Source organism: Pan troglodytes, chromosome 10 (assembly GCF_028858775.2).
Source record: "Pan troglodytes isolate AG18354 chromosome 10, NHGRI_mPanTro3-v2.0_pri, whole genome shotgun sequence".
NCBI lineage: Eukaryota > Metazoa > Chordata > Mammalia > Primates > Hominidae > Pan > Pan troglodytes.
This window is the reverse complement of record NC_072408.2, coordinates 100,404,915-100,428,230: the sequence shown is the minus strand read 5'-3', so window position 1 is coordinate 100,428,230 and position 23,316 is coordinate 100,404,915. Positions and strand designations below refer to the sequence as shown.

Genomic DNA, 23,316 nt, shown 5'->3' with positions numbered 1-23,316 from the left:
CATATATGTTCCCATAAGCACACAGCAACAATTAGCACACAGATTTGTACCGCACCGTTGTTTGTAATAGCACGAAACTGGGAACAACCTGTATATCCACTAGCAGGAGACTGATTCAATCAGTAATGGTACATTCATATCATGGAATATTGTGCAGCTGTTGAAAAGAATGAGGCAAAGCCTTATGTTGCCATGAAGATATAAATAGATATATAGAGAGAAAGGTAGCTATAGAGAGTCCAAATATTAAATTTTAAAAGCAAATTGCAGAGCAGAAAGTATAGTACAATAATATTTGTGTGTGCTTTAAAACATGATTTAAATAGAGGCTTCGACTACATTAAAAAAATTCTGGAACAATAAAAAGGAAGCTTTGAATAATAGTTACCTCTGGGGAGTGGGACGGGAGTTGGACAATTTTTTCATTTTGTGCACTTCTGAACTGACTAAATTTTGAACCATGAGCATGTTATCACTTTTAGAATAATTGAAAAACTAGCTCCTAAGAAGAGGTTGTATTTACCCTGCATTAACAAAAACAAAAGGGATGCTGTTATCTGGGACAATCTATGGAAGCCACATCCCTGGCCACATTCTCATATACGGTCTAGTGAGACCCTTAAGACTACGTGAAAAGATTAAAATAACCCATGAGATATGCGGCAAAAACATTGCACCCAGCCGTCTGCTCTCAATACCACACTCATCTGGTGCGCTTCCAAAGTGAAACGCCTTGACGTTGGTCAGCCTGTGACCGGCTCCTTGCTGCCGACGCTGGGTTACATAAGGTCCTGGGAGACCCGAGCGGCGCCCCGGACGCGTCTGGGAGGAGCTGCCACGCCACAGCTCCGTGGGGCTCCGCACTCTACCCTGGCCACAGACAAAAAGAACTTCTGCTGCATCACCCCGTGGCGCCAGGATCACTTCCCTCTTGAGAGACAGTGTGTGCACATCGTAGACGCTAGAGTCAGCCCCTGCAGGAACTCCGTTTGAAAATTCTTCAAGGAGAAATAACCGAAACTCTGAGATTCCTCTTGCCGCAGACAGACAGACAGACAGCCACACACGAACGCACACACGCTTTCTCCTCGCTCCCATCTTGTTCATTCTCCCTTAACTAGTTCCTAGAAATATCTAGCCGGGCTAATTCATTTCCGTTCCTTGTATATGTAAATCAAGGTCAAGTCGCTTCCAGTATCTCGGGCTGAGCCTTGTTTTTTTGTTTGTTCGTTTGTTTAAAAAAAAAAAAAAAAAACACCTCCTTTTCTAACCATAAAAGCTCTCTCTTCTGGCGCTTCATTAGCCTAGTGATTAAATGTCAAGTCTCCCGAACAAGCTGGATTTGAAGGTCTGTAACGTAACTACTTCTTCCAAATCGAAAATGTTTACTCTCCTAAAATTTATATTTCAATAAAGCGTTAAAAAAAATTAGTCATTTTGTTCCAAGAGTATTCGGAGGCTAAACTGCACTGCCAACAAGTAAAAACTTGTTATTCAGACCATTAGTGTTAAGGGAAAAGCCAGTAAGTTTAAAGAAAAAGTAACTCATCATATTACCAGGTAATCACTCTCATTTCTTCACTAACAATACCTAATTTGCTCTTCAAATAATTATAATATAAATGAAGAAAAGGATTGTACTTTTCATGTGTACACTGGGGAGCTAACTTTTTTTTTTTTTTTTTTTTTTTGAGGCGGAGTCTTGCTCTGTCGCCCAGGCTGGAGTGCAGTGGCGCCATCTCGGCTCTGCCTGCCGGGTTCAAGCGATTCTTTCTGCCTCAGCCTCCGGAGTAGCTGGGATTACAGGCACGTGCCACCACGCCCAGCTAATTTTTGTATTTTTAGTAGAGACAGGTTTCACCATGTTGGCCAGGATGGTCTCGATCTCCTGACCTCGTGATCCGCCCACTTCGGCCTCCCAAAGTGCTGGGATTACAGGCCTGAGCCACCGCGCCCATACGGGAAGCTAACTTTTAATAGTTCGTTTCTCCTAAACTCTGCTCTCCTCTCCAAAAAAACTGTTCTTGTTAGAACAGTAAACAGCAATCAAACTCAAGTTAACCCCAGAGTAGTCTCTCTGGTTACCAGATTGAGGAATGTTATTGGAAAACAAAAGGGAAAAAGTGCCTTTTTCTAAAATCTTGGGTGCTAGTCTTGCATCGGTAGCTAAAACTGTATTTTACTGTATCAGTAATGCTTAAAAGTCCAAATACAGTACTTGCTTATTCTTTTTTTTTTGAGACTGGGTCTCACTCTGTCACCCAGTCTGGAGTGCAGTGGCGCGATCTCGGCTTACTACAACCTCCACCTACCGGGTTCAAGCCTCCTGAGTAGCTGAGATTATAGGCGCGCACCACCACACCTGGCCAATTTTTGTATTTTTAGTAGAGATGGGGTTTCATCATGTTGGTCAGGCTGGTCTCGAACTCCTGACCTCATGATCCGCTCACCTTGGCCTCCCAAAGTGCTGGGATTACAGGCGTGAGCCACCACACCCGGCCTGGAAGGTCCATCTCAACAATCCAGTACTTTGTCAACCATCTCAGCTTTGGCACTAATGGAAGTGCTGTTAACAGCACTTCCTCAAAACTGAAGTTCCTTTATTTCTTCTGCCACTTGAGAAAAAGTTTTGCCACAAAGTTCTAATAACACTAAGTCCCTACAAATCAACTTAGAAACGTCTACATGTGTTTCTCCTAGAAAAAGTGCCAGACATCAGTTTTATCTGGCAATCATCAAAATACATCAGACTGCAAATCTATACGTTCCTGGACCTCATAAGAAGCATAGTGAGGAATTTCAGCAAGCGAACCAAAGTACTCAGCTACACTGCAACATCTGCAGTCTACAACATGGGCAGCAATACTGACATCAACCACTGCTGCCAAGAACATGCAACAGCAAAAAAACAAAACAAAAACAAACAAAAAAAGGGAATGGGGACATTTCAAATCCATATTCTCAATTTCTGGCTTAAGATTACAGCATTATTTAACCCACCATCACTAAACTCACTTTAATAAAAACAATCAGGAAGCCCAAGCATATGGATTTTTTTATTTGCACATTTTGTATTATTTTATGAGAAGACAAATGATAGAACCCATGGGAATTAAAAAAAAAAATTCCCAGAATGTCAAGGTTGGTATAATTTCTGTAACTAGAATATGGTGTACATGGTGACCTCAAAACAGGAAATGCCTTTGAAATCTATCAGTCATGTATTCAACATCTACTGTGAAAAATATATGATGGGGTTGCAGACTGCAAGGCACTGCCTGCCCAGAATCTGCAGTCTAGCTGGAGAAGATAACACTAAAAGAGTTGAGAAAGGTGTAGGACTGGCAGGCACAGAGGAGGGAAGCAAAGGATGGATGTTTTCCGTGTTTTAGACCATGCTGTACGGTAAATAATGATAGCATTGGGAAGAAAGGAACACATGTGACAAGCATAAGCATTCTGCTCCAGCCAGAAAACTGCTGGAGGAAATGGGGTCTATGCGTACCCCTACCCCTGCTTTATGTCCCTGATCTATCAACAAATTCACTCTGTCAGGCCAGGCGCGGTGGCTCACGCCTGTAATCCCAGCACTTTGGGAGGCCGAGGCAGGTGGATCACCTGAGGTCAGGAGTTCAAGACCAGCCTGGCCAACATGGCAAAACCCCTTCTCCACTAAAAATAAAAAAAAAAATTAGCTAGGCTTGGTGGTGCATGCCTGTAGTCCCAGATACTTGGAAGGCTGAGACAGGAGAATTGCTTGAACCTGGGAGGTGGAGATTGCAGTGAGCCAAGAACATGCCATTGCAGTCTAGCCTCTGGGCAACAGAGCGAGACTCTGGCTCAAAAAAAAAAAAAAAAAAAAATTCACTGTCTCCAGAATTTCTCACAAATTCTTCCAACTCCTCTTCCTCCTTTTCCCCATTGCTGCCTTAGGCTGCATTGACCTCCTCAACGATCACGTTCCTTTGGTGATGTGAGTTTTGACTCAGATCCTCTGGTGTGTTGAGTTTTGACTTTTTTTATGGACCCCTTCTCAGAATACTGCGCTTAAATCATAAAATAAAAACAAAAGATACATTATATTAAAATGTAAATATCAAATTATTTTTTATATTTGTCACACAGTTATATATGTGCTCCTTTATTAATTCATTAAGTAACAATTTATGGCAGTGAGTCTAATATCTATAATAATTTCAGTTTAGTGATAAGTGTAAAAGATATTTTGAAATACCTACAACAACTGTAATATGCGATCAGAACATTTCTACTGGTGATAAACTCACATCTTCTGTTAATTCTACTGTGATCCGTTGCCTAGATTCTTATTTGAAGGAAATGCTAAATTTCAGTTTAGAGGATAGTGAAAATGACAGTATAACGCTTTTTTCCAATCCAAGTTCACAGATCCCAGACATCTTATCCATGGGTCCCTTGCAAGTCTAGGGATAAAGTTCAGAAGCCCTGATCTCAGGTCACGTCCCTCCAGAGCAGCCTCCATATTGCCACCAAATCTGATGTGGTCACTCTGTTGTTCAAAAGCCTTCGATAGCTCCTTCACTTCCCACATACAATACAAACTCTTTTGAGAGGCAGGCAAAGCCCTGAGTGCTCAGTTCCCTGCCCACCAACTTAGGGTTATCTCCTAGTTGGTTTCCTCTTTTGCATTTGAAGCTCCACCCACAGTGGTAGAACTTATGGGAACAAACTGTGTTCTCTCACACCTTCGTGTGGTCTGCTCTACTTGGAACTGCCTTGCCTGGCTTTTTGGCCAAGCCAACCTTTTTTTTTTTTTTTTTAGACAGAGTCTCGCTCTGTCACCCAGGCTGCAGTGCAGTGGCGCAATCTCAGCTCACTGCAACCTCTGCCTCCCAGGTTCAAGCGATTCTCCCGCCTCAGCCTCCCAAGTAGCTGGGACTACAGGCACGTGCCACCACGCCCGGCTACTTTTTTGTATTTTTAGTAGAGACGGGGTTTCACTGTGTTAGCCAGGATGGTCTCGATCTCCTGACCTCGTGATCTGCCCACCTCCGCCTCCCAAAGTGCTAGGATTACAGGCGTGAGCCACTGTGCCCAGCCACCAACTGATTTTTTAAGTCTCAGATGAAAAGCTGCCTCCTTTCTGATTTCTTTCTTGACTCCTTCAAACAGATCCAGATAGGTCTTCTCTGCTCAGCTGCTCTTTGCAGAGACCTCCGTTGCAGCCATTATCTTATTGTACCATGTATCATGGCATGCTGGCTTGTGTGTTTCTCTGCTATACAGAATCTCCTTGAGGTCGGGGACTGTGTTTTTTGTTTTTGTTTTTTCTTTAAGACAGTCTCACTCTGTCAGCCAGGCAGGAGTGCAGTGGTGACATCTCAGCCCACTGCAACCTCTGCCTCCTGGGTTCAAGTGATTCTCGTGCCTCAGCCTCCAGAGTAGCTGAGACTACAGGCGCACGCCATCACACCTGGCGAATTTTTGTAATTTTAGTAGAAACAGGGTTTTGCCATGTTGGCCAGGCTGGTCTTGAACTCCTGGCCTCAAGTGATCCACCCGTGTCGGCCTCCCAAAGTGCTGGGATTACAGGTGTGAGCCACTGTGCCCGGCCAGGGACTGTGTTTTTTAACATTCCTCAGAACCTTGCTTCATGACTACAAGTAGATGCTCAGTAAATATTTACTGAATGAGTGAGTGAATGAATGATTGAAAAAATGAATAACTAAATAAATGAAGGAAATAAATATAAAGACAGAGAAGTTAAAGATAATGCAAAGTTTCAATCTGGGTTAGAGTAGAAAAACTGAAATGAAAAAAAACTGAACGAAGGAAAAAACTGAATTGTGTTCAGTAGAGTTGTAAATTAAGTACATTTTTCATATTCTAATTTTTTCAGAGATAGTGATCCATGAATGTAGTAGAGCATAACTGTCCATTAAAACACAGCATTTATTCTGGTATTTTCGTTATACAGAAATTTGCTACAGAAAAAGGCCTCATCCTAGAAAGAGGTTGCATTCTAAAGCAGGGTTTGCAAACCAGTTGTCTGGAATTTACAATAGAATTTTCCTCAGAAGTAAATTAAAATTGGTGATTAGGTACCCAATTTATCACACAAAAGTCCATTTACTCTCTAATGTGCCTGAAAAGCTTCAAGTCTGATTAAAAACTGGTAGAAAATAATACCATTTAATATTATTGAAATATAGCCAATTAAGCAAAACAGTAAACAATAGGAGTGAATGTGAACATAATTTATTTATCTTGAATATTGACACTGGAGAAAAGACAGGTTTAATTTTAGCAAGTGAGGAAGCCCAAGAGATGTTTGTGAAGATCAGAAGAACTTCCGGTCATTCGGAAACTTTTTGAGGTTAGTAGCCCTAGCTCTTTAATATGGTCAGTCCTCTGTACCCGTGGGTTTCCCATCCACGGATCCAACCAACCACAGAACGAAAATATTTGGGGGAGGGGAAAAAAAGCAATAAAAAATAACAATACAATACTAATAAATAATACAAACCTTTAAAATATAGTATAACAACTATTTACATAGTATTTACATGTATTAGGTATTATTAAGTAATTTAGAGATGATTTAAGGTATATGTGAGGGTGTATGCAGGTTATATGCAAATACTATACCGTTTCATATAAGAGATTTAAGCATCTTCAGATTTTGGTATCCTTGGCAGGGCTTTTGGGGGGGCAGGGGCGGGAGTCCTGGGATCAATCCCTGAAGATACTGAGGGATGAATTATGTATATTTCACTTCAAGGCTTGAGATCTTTCCTTTTGGCTTACACGAAGGAGAGACACTGTTTTGCAGTACCTGAAAAACTTTTGGAAGACAAAGGCGAAAGAGAAATGGAATTAAAGAGGCTATACATGTTCTATAAAGTTTACGTGAAGTCACATTTGCCAAGCTAGGCAGAAAAAAAGAAGGAAGCAGGATATATATGGCATGGTATATGTGGTGGTTACACCATGCCGCTCACCAAACATTTCTGTTTCTCTCCTCCTTGGCACAGGGGAGAACTGTGCTTCCTGGCCCCCTTATGGTTGGGTGGCACTATTTTACAGAGTTCTGGCCAATCTGTCAGGAGCAGAAGTGACAGGGCATTTAAACACCACTAAGAGATCCTCTGATTCTCCTTGCCCATCAGCTCAGCACCTCAGACCAGCTGTTTGAGGAGGTGCTGCAGCTGCTTCATCAGCCTGGTTCTGAGTGGCTAAAAGAGCCTCCCTGGTGATTATGACAAATGTGTATAGATGTAGAAATCTTTATTGTTTTAAGCCACCGAGAGTTTGGGGTTGTTTGTTCTGCAACATAAAATGGCTATTATGATGGACACATCATTTATAAAATTTACCTCCAGAGAAAGGAAAGGAGTGATAGGGAAGAGCTTGTGGTATATGGTTGCACTGGATAGACACCTAAAGGAGATTAAAAGAAGGGAGGAATGGCCAGGCGTGGTGGCTCACGCCTGTAATCCCAGCACTTTGGGAGGCCGAGGCAGGTGAATCACCTGAGGTCAGGAGTTTGAGACTAGCCTGGCCAACATGGTGAAACCCTGTCTCTACAAAAAATACAAAAATTAGTTGGGCATGGTGGCAGGCACCTGTAATCCCAGCTACTCGGGAGGCTGAGGCGAGAGAATCACTTGAACCTGGGAGGCAGAGGTTGCAGTGAGCTGAGATCATGCCATTGCACTCCAGCCTAGGCAACAAAAGCGAAACTCCGTCTCAAAAAAAAAGAAGGGAAGAAAAGGTGTAAATTCAGATGTCAGGGACTCTTCCAAGCTGGATAATTAGGATTTAGGCAGATCTTGCATTACTTATGAAATCAAAGTCCCAATAATAGCATCATTATTAAGATGCATCATTATTAAGAGGTCATAGCCCTCTTAGTATTAACCACATGATGAAATATTACCTACATGTGACTAGCAGACAATATTGAGGTACATGCTGGCTGCAGGCATCAGAGGTTAAAAGCATTTGTAAGCTTATTGAGAAAATGAATAAAAGAGTGAGAAAATCATGGCTTTTGAGTCAGAATGGCTTGAATTCAAATCTCAAGTTTCCCTCCTGTTAAATAAAAATTATAGAAAGTCATTGTTTTGGACTAAGGTCTTGCACTAGACCCCAAAAATCTAATCTAATCAAAATGGAGTCACTCAAGCTGAGGTTTTTACCAAACTGAAACTAGGTTGTTATCTGACCCCCTGAGAAATCGGGAGAGAGGTAACAGCCTAATTTCCCAAGCAGGCTAGTTTCAATCGGCATGATAATTAAGTTCCCTCTACTGTAATCCTTACAAAAAAGTAACCTGGAGTAACCTGATGTTAACCAATCAGTTACTTTTCTATTGTTCTGTCTCCCTGTCCCCACCTTACAAGGAACTTAACTTTGAAAGGACCAATCCACTCTGGGTTCTGTTTTTTGCTTTCTTCTACTCCTCTCTGGCTGTAAAACCAACCTCTTCTGCTTAGCTCATTGGAACACTTACTCTATTTTATGGAATGAAGTGTTACCCAATTCTGGAATTGCAAATAAAGGTAATTAAGATCTTTAAGAGAATTTGTTGTGATTTTGTCTTTCGACACTATTAAATCATTTAATCTGTGTAAGTGTCAATCTCCTTGTCTCTGAAGTGGTGATAAAAGCAGAATCTACTTCAGATGTTTGTTGGGAACTTTCAGTGAGGTCATACTTGTAAAGTGTCAAATGCAACACCTGGCATTAGTAAATGTTCTAGCTTTTTTCAGTCTTCTGGAAGCCCAAGAGTTGGTCTGTTATAGAATGGTTGCCTGTCACGCCTTGGACGTAATAAATCCCATGGCCTGCCCAACGCAGCTTCAAACTGGATATCTGGGAGACTTTGAGCCATTACCCAGGCTCAATGATGCACCTCTGCTTGAGACATCTGATTACCCCAACCCTCCTCCTTGACTATCAAGACCAGAGATGTGCCCCACTTTAAGAGAGATCCAGGAAAACCCAAATGTGCAAGATGGATAGATTGGGGCCGGATCATTCATGCACCAAGATTCTTTTAATTTTACCAAAGAATCTAAGAATTTCCTTAGTATATTATAGCTTTTTTGTTTCCTTTACTTTTTTCTTAATTGCTTGACAGATGAAAATAAAGCTCAATGGCACTCTTATCTATTGAGGATCAATTGGAAATAAGAATAATCTACATAAATGGGAAAAATGACTTGCAAAAACACACCCTATGCCCATCATCTTCTGGGAACACATCTGTTTGTTAGCTGGGGAGCAGAGCGAAGACAGCCCTCCAGATCCCTTGATAATGAAAATTCATCCAAAGGGTTATGATGATGATGATGATGGCTGGCATACACCAGATTCCTGTTTCTCCATGACAACCAACAACTAAAAACCCAAGTCAAATCTCTTCAATGATAGGGTAATGTTCAAAGATCCATAGCTAAAAGAAAACACAAAATTCTTCTAACCAGGATAAAAAACAGCTGGCTGTGAAAAAAAAAAAAAAAAACCCAGAGTTAAGAAGGAAGTATATTTTCAAAATAAATGAGAATATATTATGGCATAGAGGTAAAATCTATACTACAATCTACGTAGAAACTGAGACTCCACTGATAGGTGGAGCCCGCCTCTCCTCTGAGCACTCCCACCCCAATGTACTATCACATCTGGGCAGATGGGGACCTTCTTGGAAGGGACCAAAAATCCTGAAGGCTCCAGGCTCTTCAATTTACAGATAACAGAGATTCAATGTTTGGCCCAAGGTCAGAGAACCAGAGTGGACCCCAAGTTTTCCAATTCCTAGTTCAGGGTTGTGCCTGCTGCACCGCGACCTCTTGCTTTCCTGAGAATAGAATCTGTGCCAGTTACCCCAACTTGCCCAAAGTGGAAGCCGCTCCTCAAAGGGAAGCGTGCAATCTGTGTGACTCAAAGCCCCATACTCCAGGGCAAATCTGAGCCTGCAGCCAAGGAAGGAAAGAGTCAACCTCTGACTCTCTCTCCAATCTTCTCACAAGGACTACCTCCCTCCTACCTAACACCTAACCGGTCTCCCTCACTCCGCCCTTGCTTTGTTCCAAGCCATTTTTCCAAAGGACCTCCAGAGGGATGATATAAAACACAAACTTAGTTCTGTTGTTTTCCCCTCCATTTAAAAAGCTGACATCTGCTCCCTACTGCCCTCAGGATAAATTCCAAGGTTTTCAGCCAGGCCTGCAAGATCTGCCCCAAGTCACCCTCAGACAGCACCTCCCAGAAGCCTCATCTCTACCCTCTTCTTCAACCTTTCAGCCAAAAGATCTTCCCCACTCAGCAGGTCTGAGGACTCCTTCCAGCCTATTAACACTCAGACACAAGATACCTTCCTCTGGGGGCTTGTCTTCATAAACCCTCAAAGCAGGTCAATGGCACCCTGTCCGCAAAGTAACTACGCTGCCTTTAACAGTGCATTTTACAATAAGTTATTCATGTAATTACAGCTCCTATACAATATGGTATCCTGAGATGCAGAACCTGGGTTTGATTCATGACTTCCCTACTTGACTGGGCAGGATATTTGACCTAAGTTTCTGTTTCATTTGGAATAAATGAGGGTCATACATACCTCATCAGGTTGTTGTGAAGATGAAATGCAATGGCTAAGCAGGGTATGGGATATATTAGACTGTTTAATAAATGTTAGTCCCCATCCTCTCCATCCTTTCCCATAGTCTGTAAGAGCTCCCTCAACGAAAGAACACTTCCTACTGTTGAGTAATACAGTAGACATTCAATAAACGTTGGCAGAAAGGAGAGAAGGAGGGAGAAAGCAGGTGAGAAGGGAGGGAGGAAGGAAAAAAAAGAGAAAACTAATGAGATAAATGAACGAAGCTAGAAGGAAAAAAGAGGCCCTGATCTATTAGAGCTGAGTCGTTGTAAACAATGATCACATGATGCTGAGATTGCCTAACACCTTCCTACTAAGAAATTGAAAAGGTAGCTACAGATACCCCAGAGTAACTAGAAAAAGACACAGAATCAGGAGATGGCCTGATCCATAGTAGAAGACAATGTAACCCAATATAAGATTGACACACACTAAAAAAAAAAATCATTCCTTGAATTGTTCACTCCTATTCTGCTCTAAGCACTGGGCTTGGTATAAAAGAGGCTACAAATAAACTGATCTTACCCTAATGAGGTCTCAATTATTGAGGAGGACATAATACCTAGATCAGTGCTATGTTGTTAAATCAGCTATCTGGTGGCGGAGAGTCTTAATTTATAGCATCTGCCTATTTCTGTGGTGTAATACTCCCACCATGGCTGATTCAATCTATCAATAATTTATGCATAATGATTGAGCTCACAAAATCTCTCAGTTTTTAGTAATTGACTCTCAGGAGCCTCCACACACTACTGATGCTCCATCTCCCTTACTTTTCTCTCTTGATATTTTTTTAGCCAGTTTGTTGCATATTAACATCCCTATCACATGATGGACAAGGAAAATAAAATGAGAGAACAGAGAAGCAGCTGATTTTTCTGTCAGTGGTTCTAGCAAAGGAGATAGAATGGGGAGGAAGTTGAAACTATTGGCTAGATGTGTTTATGGGCTTCTACTATTCCCCAGTCTCTCTGCCTCTTATTCCTACAGATAATTAAGAGCAGATGCTCTAATCCAATATGCAAAATACAAAGACACTTTCTGACCAAATACAGAATTGATGGCCACAACCTAGAAATAAAAATGAAGAGAAACAAGCTATGCTGGAAACCTAAGATGGGTCAAGTTCATCAAGATGGCAAGGGGGAATGTTAAAATGGGAAGTCAAACAACTTTCTCTGGGTAGAAATAACATGGCCTCTTTTTCTTTTCCTTTTCTTTTTTTTTTTTTTTTTTTGAGACAGTCTCACTCTGTTGCCCAGGCTGGAGTGCAGTGGTAAGATTGCCGCTCACAGCAACCTCTGCATCCCAGGTTCAAGCAATTCTCCTGCCTCAGCCTCCCAAGTAGCTGGGACTATAGGTGTGCGCCACCACACCTGGCTAATTTTTGTATTTTTAGTAGAGATGTGGTTTCGCCATGTTGGCCAGGCCGGCTCGAACTCCTGACCTCAAGTGATCCGTCCACCTTGGCCTCCCAAAGTGCTGGGATTACAGGCATGAGCCACCGTGCCTGGCTAACATGGATTTTTTCTGAATGTTAAAGATCACAGCAGCATTCTGGACCAAACACTAAACAGGAAAAAGGATACCAAACTAACAGAAGGGAAAAAAAGCTTAGCAAAAACAAACAAACAAACAAGTTTTTATCTTTAACACTGTAGGAAACTGGAAACTGGGGAGATGTAGGAAAATTTTATGAAGTTGTGTGATGGTTTAACTGGCGAAAAAGTCTCACCCCACCATGGCAAGGGGGCTCCTTGGGTGGCATTTATGCTGAGACAGGAGAAGGCAGCTGGCGATATTTCCTTTTCTCTCACTAGGACTCTGGCAAGCCTTTCTCTAAGAGAGGCAAAGCCACGTGAATAATACATCACAAAATGCACTTCTGATCTAGGGCAAGTCAGAATGCCTATAAGTTAAGGATGTGGGTCAAAGTGAGAGTTGTCTGTAAAAGCAGTTAGTTTTATCTTTACAAATACATGTTTATTGAAGTAAGTCCTATTCTCTGTGGCACACTTAGCTGATCCAGCCTCCTTTGCTGACAAAGCTCAGGAAGGGGTAGATAGGAAAAGCCAGCTCTGCTCCATGACTTCAGACACTGGGGACTCCAGGACTTTCAGAGGCCACTCTAACAATAGTTGTTACCTTTATTACCTTAGTAATAAAGTCACCTGAACTCAAGCCACGCAGAGGAAAAGTTAGAAAAATCAAAAATATGTGAAGATGAGAATATAAGAACCACGCATATGAAGAAATGAAACAAAACTCTCACAGAATCATTCTTACTTATAGACATACAGCAGCAGAAGCAAAGGAATGGAGGGCATTTTTATTCCGTGCAAATGAAGTTTAACTTAACACTGAAAAAGAAGCCTGCCATATTTAAAAAATAAGTAGATTAAAAAAAAAAAATGCCCATAACAAAAGTGTGGCATCTGGGGCTGGCTACTTGCTTCACAACCTGAATGGAACCAAAAAGAGATACAAAGAGATTTAATCTTAAGGTAGTCCAAATCATTCAATTACCCAACTCAAGGAGAGTATAATTATCCTCTTTCCCTGGAGTATCATGCGGCCAGAAAGGCTGTGTTAGATTAAGGCAAGAGGGCAACTTTATGATAGGAAAGGGAGAAAGTAAGGCAGGAATTAACTATCCCTTATGCCCATGAATGGGCAAAAGCAAGAATGGGTCCTGCTGGTAAGGATGGGAGGGTGGGCAGTCGCCCGGGCATTGTGGCTGGGTGTGTATCACATCTGGTGGAGGTAGAAATGAGATCATCAAACAGCATGGATGGGAGGTTTTGGATTTTAAAACAGCAAACAGATTAGAAATGTTAAGGAGTTAAAATTAACAAAAAACTAATGTGGATCAAGACATCATGAAATCCAGCAGAGGCAGATTTTTCAGAATCGGGTAGAGGAGGCCAAGAACTGTAATTATCCCACAGGGTATTCCACAGGCCTGGCTTCTGAATCCCAGCGGAAGAAATATATGATGTTAAGAGAACTGTAGGGCTTGCAGGAAAGCAAAGAAGAGTCTCGGCAATTTTATCAAAGGGTAGGAGCGTGCAACTTTTACAAATAGTAATCCTAAAACTAAAATATCTGCGTTTGAATCCTGACTCTGTCATTGATTGGCTGGGTTGTGTGCCTGTGTGTGTGTGTGTGTGTGTGTGTGTGTGTGTGAGCATGCAACTCTCCCAGCCCCTCTGGATCTGAAAGTCTTCCATAAAATCCATAATATGTGATCTAAAAAGTGGTTTCAAGCTTTAAAATTCTAAGAAGTTAAAAAAAACTGGGAAAGGAGAATACAGAAGACCTCTTAAGTAAATGAAAGGCCTGCAAGAACATTGTTTTGCTCTAAAGGATAGAAAGGACCACTTAAAGACGGAGACTTCAGCCCAGCTGTTAGACATAACCACAGCCACTCAAACCCCACCTACCCCGTGCCTAAACTCACAACTGAGAAGGGCACAGCCTGGTCTCAGGACATTCCATCCTTTGGATTATTTGACGAAGATGACGTCTCTGTCTCCTACCCTCCTAACAGGGTACACTTTTCTAAAAGCAGAGAAAATCCTTCCCAAGAAAATAAACACTCCCAAACAACTGTCCCATTCTGTTACCTATTTGGATTACATAATTATTATGAAGTCAAGACTTTCTTACTGACACACCAAAAAAGACCTCTCATCTCATAAGCTGAACTGCCTTTTTCTCCACTACCCAAAGTTCCAAAAAATCTCCAAGTCCCTAAAAAGCAATCACCACTGCTCACTGTAATGGTCATGAAAAACTGCACTGCCTCATCTCTGCCCAGAACAGAAACTGAGGTCAAAATATTTTCAGAGTTTGGGGATATATAAGTCTTGTATACCATATTCTTCAACAACAACAATAATAAATATCCTCACAAATGCCCTAAATTGCCCTACATTGGGAGAAAACACTGGATATTTTTCCAGGCTTTGGTGAGGATAATTTAGACAAGTGTACTTTTTTTCCACCATGTATAATTGGGGCACCAATAATTGGTAACTGGCATTGATCAGCCACTAAATCAAATAGGAAGCCCCCTCCCCGCCCACCTGCACAGCAGTCATTATGAGCTCCCCTTTCAGGTGTGTTCAGGGGGAAAAAACCACTGGGCCAGGCTGACCAGAATCCCACAGAGCACAGTGCTAATTAAGGTATCTATACTTTTCCAGTTGATCTGGTTGAACAGCAGTAAAAACACCAAGGGTTCTTTTTCAGCCTGCTCTAACTTGTTTGTCTGGATCAATGTAGAAATTTTCAGCAGCAATTTGCTCTTCCCAATTCCTCTCCCAGGAAAAAAAAAAAAAAGAGCTAGGATATTCCTGGAATGCCTCTTGACTCACAAATCAGGAGGGGAACCTCCTATCATCATTGTACTTTGCTCATTTCGTTCTTGGGAAAATTAAATGAGATAATACAAGTGCTGAGTGAGAACCTGGTTCACAATAAACTCAATAAATAAATGACGTCAGTTATCGTAAAAAAACAAAACAAAACCAAAAATAATTGCCTCCTGATGTTTATCAACTTACTTGCAATATGGAAGATTGAAATATAAGGCAATAGGTTTCATGGCACACTCCAGAGATGTTTGTGCTGTCCTCCAGCCTTCTCATAATTAGTCACTTGCGAGCAGTAACTCAGAACTTTTTCCAATTTCACAGGTACTCATGCCTCACAACTGCCTCCCCACTCCCAGTAACTGAGAAATAGAGTGTTCAAAACAGTGACAATAGAAATGCAAAAGACCTTTAAAGAAATTCCACAAAGCCCCTTGGCACTGATCATATAGAAGTTTTGCCAGAAAAATCAAACATCCAACACTAAACAGGTGTTGTCAGTGGGAGAAAAACGGTGAATGAAGCACAGATTCTAAGCATCCTCATCAAACGGTTATGGCCCCATCATAGATCCGACCCCACATGTCTAGCTTTTCTTGAAGTTTTAGGCCACAAATAAACTCTTTCTGAGGCACACCTAGCAGTCTTTTGTGTTTGGCTCTGCTGTTTGGATATACATAGTATGTTTCCTGCCAGGCACAAAACCATTTTTCAACTTCTTCATGAAAATAAGGTAAGATATGCAATAAGCAGGTTTTATTACAATTTATAACTGAATTTTCTCATTCACACAGGGTCCACCTTTATGGTGACACACCATAGGATTGTAGCTATGCAGGAAAATTTTACAGCCATAAAATGAATAATGTCTGGACTCTAGAAAAGATGGTACATTTATAACAGTTATGCAGACTAACATAGCAAAAAATAAGTGGCCATAAAACTTTGTATTTTTCTTTAGTATTATGCCTACTCAACTTGTAAAAGACTGGCCATGTCATAATGTTTGTAGTTTCTAAACCATGTTTTTGGAAACACAGAGGACATCAGTGTTATGCCTATTCAAATTATAAAAGACCCGGCCACTTGGCAATTCCTGCAGTTTCTAAACCATGCTTTCTAAATTGCAAAGGGGGCAGGTACAGCCCATAACTTTACAGAATGGCAAGTAATGTTCTACCTCTTGTTGAATAATTGGCTTATTTCACTTGACAGAAGTTTTTATGGCAATCCTCTATTGCCATGAAAGTGTACGTTCTCTAGAACTCAATAAGTGCAACTTGTAGAAATCAGGTTTTTTTTATTTAATACATTCTAATCAAATAGTAACAGCAGTAAATAAACACTTTGAAAAACAGGCAGGTATCCCCCTGTATCTGGAAGAAAATTAAGTCAAAGTATTCTACACAGTAGAAGGGAGACAACTGTTTATGTCCATGGTTAGACAATTCAAGGACAACTTGGATATTTCTAAAGCCATTTCCAAAAAATCAATGGCAACAGGTTGGGACACAGCTATTTCAAAGGGTAGAATGCCTATACCTACATTGGTTTTTATTAACGGGGATTGAGTTGCACCTGTATAGCATGATATTCTTGTCTTTAGCCTTAAAGGAAAAGAGAAAGTCTTTTCCATTTGCACCAGTTTGAAATATTTCTGAAATAAGGCTCCCATAAAATGGATTACTACAGTACTCATTCACATGAGAGTTCATACATGTAGTAAAAAGACAAATACAGGACTTCATGGTCACTTTTTTTGGTTGATTTGGTTAATTGCATAAAATGGGATAAATACTCACATACATCATTTGTTTAACAAAACTCCTAGGTACATCAGAATGCAAAATATAAAATGCCCAAGAGACTCTGATCAGCAGGCATATCAAATTGCAGTGAGGCCTGTGTCAGCTTGGTTCCTTCCCACTTCTTCAGTATTCCTATGAGGAGTTCTTTCTCTCCTACTGGAGCCTGGACCTTTGACATAATGGAAAAGAACCTAAGAAGGCAAGGCATTCTGATAAAACGCGCCTTCAGCCTTTACATGCGACATTTTATTTTTAATCTAAAAGGATCAACAGGTCTTGGTCAGCCTTAGGAAGGGAAGCATCACTCAGGTAAAAGTATCTGGAGGAACTTTAAACACCTAGCTACCTCTTCAAGCATTTAAATTAGATTAGCTTCAGCTGTTCTTAGAAAGCATTCCATATAGTTATCCAGAGCACTCAAGTTTTGGTTCTCTTTTACATAGCTGCATTCGGAGATACTCTATGTGAGACATGTTTAAAAAAAGAGAAACATTTATACCTGGAATTTATATTCTTCCAAGTAATCTTTTAGTCTTGTTGGTAAAGGCAGTCCCCAGATGGCACCGGTACATTTGTTAATGGTGAGCCTACAGAGATGCTGCAGAGATGGTGCTGACGTGTAGAGCGGTTTGGTCAGATAAAGGTGAACAGTGCCGTTCCGGGGGGCTTCTGGACCTGTCCGCTTATCCTTGCACATCTGAACATAGTAGTCGATCAGATGAACCACACTGTCAAATTGTTTAAGCTTGGATTTGACACATATGATAGAGTCCAATCTGAATTTTCCGTCTTGGTATTCGATTCGAAGATTAGTTGGTCCAGCTGATGTTTTAACAGATATTGTTAGTAGGTAGTCTGAATGCGAGCTATCTCTAATCAAGAAAGTTCCTTCTGGTGCCTCTTTTAATTTCTCTTTGGCTTCATTAACAGTCATACTTCCCCAGTACCATCCTGGGGTTTTTGTTCAAAAAGAAAAAGAAAAGAGGGTAAAACAGTTATTATAAGAATTCTTAGAACAGAGCAAGTAATTGGCAATAATTTTTTTAGCTCTAAAAAAGAAAAAAAAAAGGTGGTGTGTGAGCGAAAGTTTACCAGGGCCACCACAAATACTTTCAGTAGGAATTTAATAAAAATTTGGGTCCATTTTATGAACACAAACGGCGAGCCAGTTTTCTTTCTTTTTTAAAAAATTAACTTTCTGAAGCTCTTCTTAAGATTTTCTTCTAATGAACCAAAAGAACATCTGCAGCATGACACACTGGCTGATGAAGCATGACACTTTTAACATTATTTAAGTAAAATAAAGATTTAGGTAAATTAGAAAAAAATCAGAAGTTAGAAATAAAAGCCATGCCCTTTAAAAAGTGGAAAACCCAACTCCTGTAATTGAACTACAGTAAAAACAGAAGCAACTTTTTTGGATGGTTGGTGTGCCCCCCACCAAAAAAAAAAAAAAAAAAAAAAAAAAAAAAAAAAAGAATCTGCAAAGCCTGCTATGAACAGCCTTCTATGTAGAAAGCACTGCTATGTACTTGTTGTAAAAGCACAGCTCTAGTACAATAGCTTCTGTTCGCTGCTTTATGACTACCTTACCAGTCACTAAGAAATGGGAATTCCCAAGTGATAATTACTACTTCAAGTTTACAATCTTCCCTAAACTCTTTTGAACTTTGCCCTAATCCAAACCCAATCACAACCATCCGTCTCCCCTGCATTCTTGATTTCATCTGCCTGCACCATCTCCCCGGCCCACCCTGCTTTCTAAGAAGGCTCAAAGACCGTCCGTATTTAAGAAGTCTGAACATTTGTGCTCCCCCCACCCCCACAATTACCGGGATACTTGCAATCTGCCGGTGCCTCCCCGGGAGGGAAAGCCCGTGGCCCACACGGAAAGACCGGAATCGCAAGCGAGAGAACTTTTCCCTCTCCCTCCCCCTGTTGCTACCAAAATTTCAACTGTGCCACAACTGTAAGCTTTTAGGATACGGATTTGGAAAGCCAGAATGATTTGCCAGATACTTTACTTTTTTTCTTTTTTCAGATGCCTAGAGACAGCGTGCCGCGCGAATTGCCTGACTGTACTTGAAAGCGGCAGTACCCTGGGCGCGCCGACCATGGAAGCCGCGCTTGGCGGGGGCTTCGCAGCCTACTCTCGACGCCCGGGCAGCCGCCCTCGCGGCAGTGTCAGTCCCTGAACTTGGCCGCCAAGATCCTGGGCTGCAGCCGCAGCTCCGCCCGGGAGCCAGATGCTGCTGGGCCTGCGGGGCCCGCGGCACCGACTTGCTGATTGCACCCCGTGCAAAGGGAGGCGCCCGACGCTTTCCCCGGCCGGGGTTCGAGCCCGGGCGCCTAACCCTGAGCAGCTGCGGAAAACAGTAAATCTTCCAGCGTGCTAAGAAGCTATTTCCAAGAAGCCCTTCCCGCGCTCTGCGTTCCGCCAGGCCTGAGTCCCTGGAGAACCACTTTCCTTACGCATTCCCAAGGACCCAGGACCCTGCGAGCGTGCTCTCCGCGGTCCCTTGGAAGCAAGGGACGTATTTCCATCTTATTCTTTGCTTCCCACCTCGACCCCGCTTCCTAGCTGCGTCCTTGGGGAGGCGCCCCCTCCCGCACGCGTCGCGGCCGATCGGCTCCCTACCTGTCTGACCGAGCTCCCGCAGGGCCTTCGCCAGACGCGCCGCCTCCGGGGATGGCTCCTCCGCCGACCCCGCGGTCCCCCACTGGCTCCGCGTCCCTTCCCCGCCATTCCCGGAGGGCTCAAGGCACCGCAGGGTCATGAGAGAAGGGTCACCGCGGCAAAGACAGGTGGCCGCCCGAGCTGGGGTCAGAGAAGGGTTCGCGTCCTTCCTTGAAGTCAGTGCGAATCCCAAAACGAGTCCCTGCGGGGTGTCCGAAATGGTGGCAGAGAGAGAAGGGATGGGGCTCTTTCTCCCCAGATCCTGGAGGACGGATGACAAAGTCCCTCGCAGCCGCGGTCACCCACTGATCGCCTACAAAGAGAAAGCGGGAGGTTGGGTCAGTCCAAACTGGACCCCTGCGGCTGGGGTGGGGGTGGGGAAATAGACGTGGAAAATCCCAGGGACTCCTCCGCCTCTACGTTCCTGCACCATTTAACCCCAAGCTTCCAGCTAGCGCCCTGGCCCAGCTCTAGAGAAAAGATAAAGAGAGCAGAGATCCAAGATAAAGTTGGCTGAAGAGGTGGGGGGCGGAGGTCAGGATGAGGGTGAACAGGGTGTCTTCCCGCCCAGGGTCACTAGCTGAAATCAAAGACTGGCGACCTAGGAAGAGCAAATAGTCACCTGCAGATCCAGTGGGAATAGGCCCTTGTCAAGGACAAGTAGAAAAAATTAAAAAGGAAAGAACAGGAGAGATTCCCCAAATTGGCATTCTGGTCTCACACCTGGCGCAGCCCGAGGGCCCCCAGGAAGAAGCACCCACACAAACTTGGTTCTCCGCCCTAAAGCGCTGCGGGGCCCCGAGGCACCAACCCGGGGTGCGGAGGTGCGGGAGCTGCCGCATCTCCGCCCGGGAGGCTCCTCGCTCCCCTCCCCCCGCTTCCTGGTGCCCGCTCTGGCGGGGTTGGGGGTGCCGCGGCGGTCGCTCCCGGACCAGGATGGCTGCGGTGGTTCTCGCCGCCGCGGGCGCTGTCGAGGAATCGGCCCGAGCGCGCAGCCCTCGCGGGGCTCCGAGGCGAGGCCGGGGCCGAGCGGGCGGTCGCGAGCGCTGCGGAAAGTGCAAACCACCAACGCCGCACTCTTACCTCGACCTCGGCCGCGGCCGCCGCCGCCGCCTCCGCACCAGGCAGCCTCCTCAGCGGACATGGGGCGGGGGGGGGGTGGGGGGGAAAGGGGAGGCGGGAGGGGCCCGGGAGAGGAGGGGCGTCTGCCCTTGTTTCCCCCGTTAACGTTTAATTTGGGAACGAGATGCCCGGGGATGCAACCAGCCCCGCGCTCGGAGGCGGCGGCCGGAGTTCCGTGCGCAGAGGGCACACAAAAGCCTTGAGGATCATTGCCTCGACCCCATCCCCCACCGCGCGGCGACGCCCCCTACGGGCTGGGACACCTCCACCCTCGGACTGCTGCCTGGTTTCCCTCCGGCTGCGACCCTGGAGGTGGGAAGGAGAGAGGGAGGGAGGGAGGAAGGAGCGAGGGCGGGAGGCAGGCCGGTGGGGAGAAGCGGGAGATCAGGTTATTAGGAGGATTATTAATTTGAATGGCAGTTTAGGGGAAATAAAAAAAAGAAACTCCAGACACTTCCAGACGCCGAGAAGGGGCTGGAGAAAGCAGGCAGCAACGCCAGGCCGCGGGACAGAGCCGCGGTTCGGACTCTCTCTTCCCCGGCGCTCCGAGCTGCGGAAGCCCAGGCCGTCCGCCGCTCCCCGGCGCACGCGGCCGCGCCTCGCCGCCCTCCCCGGCAACTCTCCTCGGGGCGGAGCCTTCGGGCTTCCCCCCCTACCGGTACCTGCCGCGGGCGCCCGAGCTGCGGGCACGGGGTATCCTGAGGCTGTGCACCGGGACCCCGGCGCGCACTGTCCGCGGGCCACGCGGTGAGGGTGGCTGCGGGCGAGAGGGCTCATGCTTCAGGGGAAGCCCAAGGCCCGCCAGCCGCGGCGGCTGCGACGAGACTTGGCAAGAGTTAAACGTCGGTCCCAGGAGCAGCGAGTGCGCGCGACTTCCCAGACCGACGCGCCTCCCTTGCTCCCCGCCTCCCTCCCCAGTCAGCGCTCCGCTCGCGCCCCGCCCGGCTGCTGCGGAGGCGGCTTTCCAGGAACTTTCCAGGAATCGGCCTCACGTGACCGCGGGCCCCGCTACTGCTTTAAAGAGGCTCGGTCGCAATACACAGGCTTCAGGGAAGACCGGGTGAGAGCGCTCGGGTGCAGAGCGGGCGGTGTGCACGCCGGGGTCGGCCTGCCTCTGGCCCCACACCCCGGGGTGCTCGGGCGCAAGCTAGAGATGTCCCCGGCCACCGGCCACAGCCAACCCCGTTTCGGCGGCCGGAGCCTGCCCCCTACCCGGGCCAGCTGAGGGCCCGGGTTCAGGGAAGGATAGCGATCCTTGGCCCTTGGCCTGCCACGGGGGTGGGTTCCTCTAAACATCCCGGCGGCGCCCCCTCGATGCGACCCTCCTGGCCGCACATTTGCGGGGGGTGGGCGTGCAGGAGCGACTGTGGGTCCTCGGAAACCAGACTCTCCGGCTCTAAGACACATTGATGGCGTGGGGACGCCGTGCTCGTCCCGGTGCCCACGGCCGGGGACCGGAGGCGGTCCCCTTGATCAGGTCCTGGAAGGCAGCGAGCGGGAGAGCAGCGCCTCCTTAAGCGGCGCCGGCCGTCCTTAGTCCCCTCCCCCTGGCGCTCCGGCTCCCTGTCACCCGCACCCACCTGGCTCCTCCCTTCCTCCTCCCCTCTGCTCCAACGTCTCCGGTAGACCCGGCGGCCCGCCCGGGTCACCTGCGCCGGCTGCTAAGGGGGCGCCCTTACCTGCGCGCCCGGAAGGGGCTGGGTGACTGGCCTCGGTTCCCTCAGTCCGGAGAGCGTCTCTGCCATTCCCTGCAGGGCTGACGCCCCAGGGCTGGGATTCGGAAGGATCTCGGCACCTCTACCCTACCTGGGATTCTCACCTCCAACCCCGTTGGAGGCCCCCTGGCCTTAGTGGAAACTCATCTCCTTGTCTGCGCACCCGCCCCCGAAATATGACCTACTTGAAATGTGACCTACTTTTTAAAAGAAACCCTTAACAATCACGGGAAAACCGGATCCAAAATTTCGATAAGCATTTTTCTTTGAAATACTATTCTATTGCATCACTGCTCGAAAGCTTAAAAGGTCAATGGCCACTTTTAGTTGAGGCCGCGGCTATGGGAAGTTGGGAGAGGAAGGGGGAGGGGTGGGAGGGAGGCGCGTCTTGCAAACCTTGCCTGGTGCCCCCCCTGCCGGCTCTGGGAGGAAACGGGAACCAGCTCCCAACCTTGGGGTCTGCAGCCGGGGACCAACGGTTTTCTCAATAATTTTCCTGCTTTTGAGTACATAATTCTATGCAGATGATAAGCAGATGAGTCGGGGAGGGGGGCATTTCCCAGCTAACAAAGAGCTTTGTTAACGCTGGAGCCGTGTGCCCTTAATCATGTTTCGTTTTTTAGAAAGAGCCTTTTATATTGTGGGCGGAGCTAACTGAACCCTAGTTAAAATCCTCTACAAAGTAGTTGAATAATTTTGCACAAGGCACTTACCCTCTTTGGACCTCTGGCCCTTTTTATAACATGAAGGGCTAGATTCGGGTTCTGGGTGAGGGACTGGGATAAAGGAACAAATCAGATTCCATGTGAAGCCTGTGTACAGTCTGAGGCCCCAAGCCTTTTAAGAACCACTATGTCTACTAGGGTTAACTGCCCTCTAAATTGTCCTAATATGGCTTCTTATTCCTTGATGGAGAATCCTAGAGGAAGGGTGTACCCACACTTTAGCTTAAATAAAAAGGTATTTATTCCTAAAA

At 45.3% G+C, this 23,316-nt stretch overlaps 1 protein-coding gene across 15 annotated transcripts; it reads right to left on the bottom strand.

The window, feature by feature from the left end:
• Positions 1-6,221: 6,221 nt before the first annotated feature.
• Positions 6,222-22,593, bottom strand: SOCS2 (suppressor of cytokine signaling 2). Of its 15 annotated transcripts, none has more exons than XR_008538550.2 (4): positions 19,465-20,308; positions 17,326-17,777; positions 9,221-15,380; positions 6,222-6,822 (listed from the first exon to the last, which is right to left on the bottom strand). XR_008538550.2 is itself a non-coding variant. In XM_016923987.4 (4 exons), exons 2-4 carry the CDS (start codon positions 19,601-19,603, stop codon positions 16,855-16,857), a joined length of 732 nt encoding a protein of 243 aa, XP_016779476.1. In that variant the 5' UTR covers positions 19,604-19,816; positions 22,305-22,593; the 3' UTR covers positions 16,302-16,854. The 15 variants fall into 15 exon arrangements, 10 of the variants coding, with proteins under 10 accessions (XP_009424273.3, XP_054520576.2, XP_063642066.1 ...); XR_002938851.3 differs by having other exon boundaries at positions 15,211-15,380; XR_010148120.1 differs by lacking the exon at positions 6,222-6,822 and having other exon boundaries at positions 8,670-9,486; positions 10,601-15,380.
• Positions 22,594-23,316: the final 723 nt, after the last annotated feature.

Excerpts from the sequence above, each read along its gene's own strand:
- SOCS2 (XM_016923987.4), bottom strand. The coding sequence starts at position 19,603 with ATGACCCTGCGGTGCCTTGAGCCCTCCGGGAATGGCGGGGAAGGGACG. Across the intron at positions 17,778-19,464 it reads GCGGGAGCTCGGTCAGACAG|GATGGTACTGGGGAAGTATG; the intron begins GTAGGGAGCCGA and ends CAAAAACCCCAG. Across the intron at positions 16,996-17,325 it reads TGGAAGAATATAAATTCCAG|GTCCAGGCTCCAGTAGGAGA; the intron begins GTATAAATGTTT and ends ATTATGTCAAAG.